The 4191-nt window shown below is 52.6% G+C and overlaps 1 protein-coding gene across 2 annotated transcripts in view; it reads right to left on the bottom strand.

The window, feature by feature from the left end:
- Nucleotides 1-238: 238 nt before the first annotated feature.
- Clec4d (C-type lectin domain family 4, member D) overlaps nt 239-4191 on the bottom strand; it is a 10465-nt gene continuing 6512 nt past the window's right edge. For both annotated transcript variants that reach the window (XM_013023669.1, XM_013023667.1), the window contains exons 6-7: nt 1914-2029; nt 239-483 (exon numbers count right to left, since the gene is read on the bottom strand). In XM_013023669.1, the coding sequence (XP_012879123.1) occupies nt 312-483; nt 1914-2029 (288 nt within the window). In that variant the 3' untranslated portion in view covers nt 239-311. The remainder of the gene's footprint in view (nt 484-1913; nt 2030-4191) is intronic.

The raw sequence follows: 4191 nt of genomic DNA, 5'->3' as shown, positions 1-4191 counted from the left end.
CACTTAAACCACAGCGCCACTTCCAGCTTTTTGATAGTTTAATTGGAGAGGAGTCTCACAGGAGGGAAAAAGTGGAGAGAGAGAGGTCGTGGGGCTTGAACTCTGGGCCTGAGCGCTGTCCCCGAGCTCTTCAGCTGAGCCACAGCGCCACTTCTGGTTTTCTGGGAGGGGGGGTCACTGGAGATCAGAGTCTCACGGACTTTCCTGCCCGGGCTGGCTTTGAACCGTGATCCTCAGATCTCAGCCTCCTGAGTAGCTGGGATTGCAGGCGTGAGCCACAGTGCCCGGCTGCTTCTTCTTTTCTGTCCACATTATGAAGATGGTTGCTTAGGTTTCTGGTTGAAAGTTGCTCTGGGTAGCTCACAGATTCTACTTGCCTTCCCTGCACAGGAAAAGTTACTCCAGGCCCAACGGTCTTTGTGGTTCACCAGCACCGCGCAGTTTCCTTCCTGGAAGTGGTTGGGTTTATTCTGGTGCCAGAATCTGATGGAAAGAATGAAATGGTCGATGATCCGACACAGATCTAGATAATTAGAGGTACAGGCCATCGATACAAGTCAGAGAAAATGCATCTGAGATGCGGCTAAGCTATATTGAGAAGTGTTCTTAAGTATAAGTGCTCATGATATCTCAAAGACTTAATACCAAAAAGAAAAAAGAAAAAAAAAATAGCCAGGCCCTGGTAGCTCACACCTGTAATCCCAGCTACTCAGGAGGCTGAAATCTTAGGAGTGTGGTTTGAAGCCAGCCCGAGCAAGAAAGTCCATGAGACTCTTATCTCCAATGAGCCACTAAAAAAAATAATAATAATTCAAGAAGTGGAGCTGTGGCTCAAGTGGTAGAGAGCCAGCCTTGAATGAAAAAACTCAAGAGATGGTGCCCAGGCCCTGAGTTCAAGCCCCAGGACCAGCGCACACACACACACACACACACACACACACACACACACACACACAAAATAATGGAAAAGGGGTGAGTTACAATGGTGAAAAAGCCCTTTGAAAAAGCAACATACAGGCAAAGAAAAAGTATATATTAGGAAAGTCACAACCTGTGTGCACGGAGTTGAACACTAGCAATGAACGAGCGGAGAGGGGGAAAGACGTCGATTAAGTCAGCAGCCTATGAACATGGCTGGCGATGGAGCAAGGGCCAGAAAGGTCGGATTGAGCAAAGACAGGGGAGAGGCTGGAGGATGGGGGGAGAGAGAGGGGAGGGAGAGGGGGAGGGAGAGGGGAGGGAGAGGGGGAGGGAGAGGGGGAGGGAGAGGAGATGCTGACTGAGATGCCTTTGTACAAATAATTGGTGCTAACTGGAAAAAAATAGGAAGAAAAACAGAACGACACACCTCGGTGATAATATTACATGGAATACCTATTAGAATAAGAAGGCCGGGCGCCGGCGGCTCCCGCCTGTCACCCCAGCTGCTCAGGAGGCTGAGATCTGGGGATCACAGTTCAAAGCCAGCCCGGGCAGGAAAGTCTTAATCTCCAAGGAGCACCAAAAAGCTAGCAGTGGAGGTGTGGCTCAAGTGGTAGAGCACCAACCAGCTCTGGGTTTGGAAAAGCCAAATGAGAAAGTAAGGAGGCCCTGAGTTAAAGACCTGGGATTGCGGTGCACGCACGTGCACACACGCACACGCACACACACGCACACACACACAGAACATATTTTCCATCTCATACCCATATTATCTGTTCTTTTGGGGTTTTTTGGCCCATCGTAGGACTTGAACTCAGGGCCTGGGAGCACTGTCCCTGAGCCCGTTCTGCTGCAGGCTGGTGCTTGAGCATTCTGAGGCACAGTCCTACTTCTAGCTTTTTCTGCGTGTGCCTGGAGTTACAGCCCCCTCAGCGCTGCGCGCCCTGCCCCGCCCCGGCCCGGCCCGGGGCCCCCATCCCCGCTCCACTCACCCCGCATGTGGGTCGAAGGGCGTCCCGTCCACCCACTGCCACTGCTGCCCACTCTCCTCATAAATGAGTCCCAGGAAGTATGGAAACCCACTCTGCAAAAACTGCGTGGCGAAGTCCTGTAAGCAACGCACAGGTGCTCAGGAACACGCGTGGAGGGGGGGCAGAGGCAGCGGCCTTCCCTGGTGCCCAGCCAGGCCGCGAGGCCACGGGGCAGCGCTGCTCCCAAGGCGGCCGGTGTTCGAGTCCTGTCCCTCCCTCCCCACACAACCTGCACCAGACTGGGTTTTGTTTTTTGGTCAGTCGTGGGTCTTGAACTCAGGGCCTGGGCGCTGTCCTGCAGCTCTTCAGCTCCAGGCTGGCGCTCTACCCCTTGAGCCACAGCGCCACTTCCGGTTTTCTGGTGGTTCATGGGAGATCAGAGTCTCACGGACTTTTCTGCCCGGGCTGGCTTGGAACCTCGAGCCTCAGATCTCAGCCTCCTGAGGAGCTGGGATGACAGGCAGGAGCTACGGAGCCCGGCTTGGATTTTTTTTTAAAGAGACTTTTATGTGTGAACTCTCCGATCACTGCTGTGTAGTGCATGAAATCCCATTGATCAAGAGCCTCCAAGAAAGCCTAGCTGCGGGCCATTACCTACAGGAAGAAGAGAAGGAGAGGGAAGGAGAGGGGGGAGAGAGGGGAGGGAAAGAGGAGAGAGAGAGGGGAAAAGGGAGCAGGGAGGGAAAAGAAGGGAAGGAGAGGAAAAGGGAGGAGCCAGAGGAGGACAGGAAGAAAGGGAAGGGCTGGGCGCTGGCTCCCGCCGGTCATCCCAGCTCCTCAGGAGGCTGAGATCGGAGGATCGCGGTTCAAGGCCAGCCCGGGCAGGAAAATCTGTGAGACTCTAATCTCCCATGAACCACTAAAAAGCCAGAGGTGGCGCTGTGGCTCAAGTGGTAGAGCGCCCGCCTTGAGCTGAAGAGCTGAGGGACAGCGCCCAGGCCCAGAGTTCAAGCCCCAGGACTGACCAAAGGGAGATGGGAAGGGAAAGAAGGGAAGGAGAAAAGAGGAGAGGAAAAGAGGGGAGGGGAGGGGAGAGGGGAGGGGGGAGGGGAGAGAAGAGAAGAGGAGAATTATTGGTTGAATTTGCCAGCTCACCATGGAGCAGACCCAGGTAAAGACCCTCATGGGTAATGAAAGGAGCCGGGCTGTGAACTTACTTCCAGCTGCCGTTCCTAAACATGGCCTGGACACTCCAAGAAGACCCGAAGATGTTGAGAGACTTGGAGAAGCAGTCGTTGTAGATCAGCCCCGTGTAAATGGAGAAGATGCCCATGAGGAGGATCAGGTAGCGCCCGTGGAAGAAGGTGTTCCAGATCTGGCCCAGGAGACAGGGGGACTCAGGAGGGGCGGGGCTGAGGCTGTCTCCACGTCACTGGGAGGGCTGGCTGGGGAGGGGCAACGTCTCTCTCTCACACACACACACACACACACACACACACGTGTCTTCACTTCACAGTGGTTGGGGTCTTCCATTATAAAGCTAAGTGTAAGTGTGCCGAAGGGGGGAGTGATTTCCGGCGAGGGTGGGATGGTGTGGACTAGTCATTAGCGGAATGGCTGAAGTGGAAATTGGCAACTCACTTGAAATGTTTCCCCTAGAAAACACCTCCCTTACCCTGGTGGCAGAATGCTGTATTTGGATGGCTCTGCCCATTGACCTTGCTTCTGTTAACTCACTCTGATGTCACTGAGCGAACGCTAATCAATTCCACCGCCATTCAAGATGGCGCCACCTCACAACTCATAGCAGAGCTACCGGCATAGTGGCCTTGGCAAATGGATTGCATAGATGCTAATCAATGAACTGATACTGTGTAATTCATTACCAGATTGCTAGAATCTTCCTGTCACTCCTGGAAAGGAGTTCATGAAGATACAGCTAGAAGAACTGATATTCAAGATTTCTTAGTCAGAACTTGTGGGCAATGGACTCTTACGAACAAATATGCATGATATTTGAAGTTTAAAATGGAAGCTACAAACTGGGTACTGATGGCTCATGTCTTAAATCCTATTCAGGAGGCTGAGATCTGAGGATCAAAATTTGAAGCCAGTCTGGGCAAGAAAGTCCATGAGATTCTTTGTTTTTGTTTTTGTTTTGTTTTGGATCCGGTCATGGGGCCTGAACTCTGGGCCTGGGCGCTGTCCCTCAGCTCTTCAGCTCAAGGCTAGTGCTCTATCACTTGAGCCACAGTACCACTTCTGATTTTCTAGTGGTTTATTGGAGATAAGAGTCTCA

The sequence above is a fragment of the Dipodomys ordii genome, unplaced genomic scaffold, assembly GCF_000151885.1.
Source record: "Dipodomys ordii isolate 6190 unplaced genomic scaffold, Dord_2.0 Scaffold69, whole genome shotgun sequence".
In the NCBI taxonomy this organism is placed as follows: Eukaryota; Metazoa; Chordata; class Mammalia; order Rodentia; family Heteromyidae; genus Dipodomys; species Dipodomys ordii.
The sequence above is the reverse complement of the archived record's forward strand: the minus strand, read 5'-3'. Positions and strand labels throughout refer to the sequence as shown.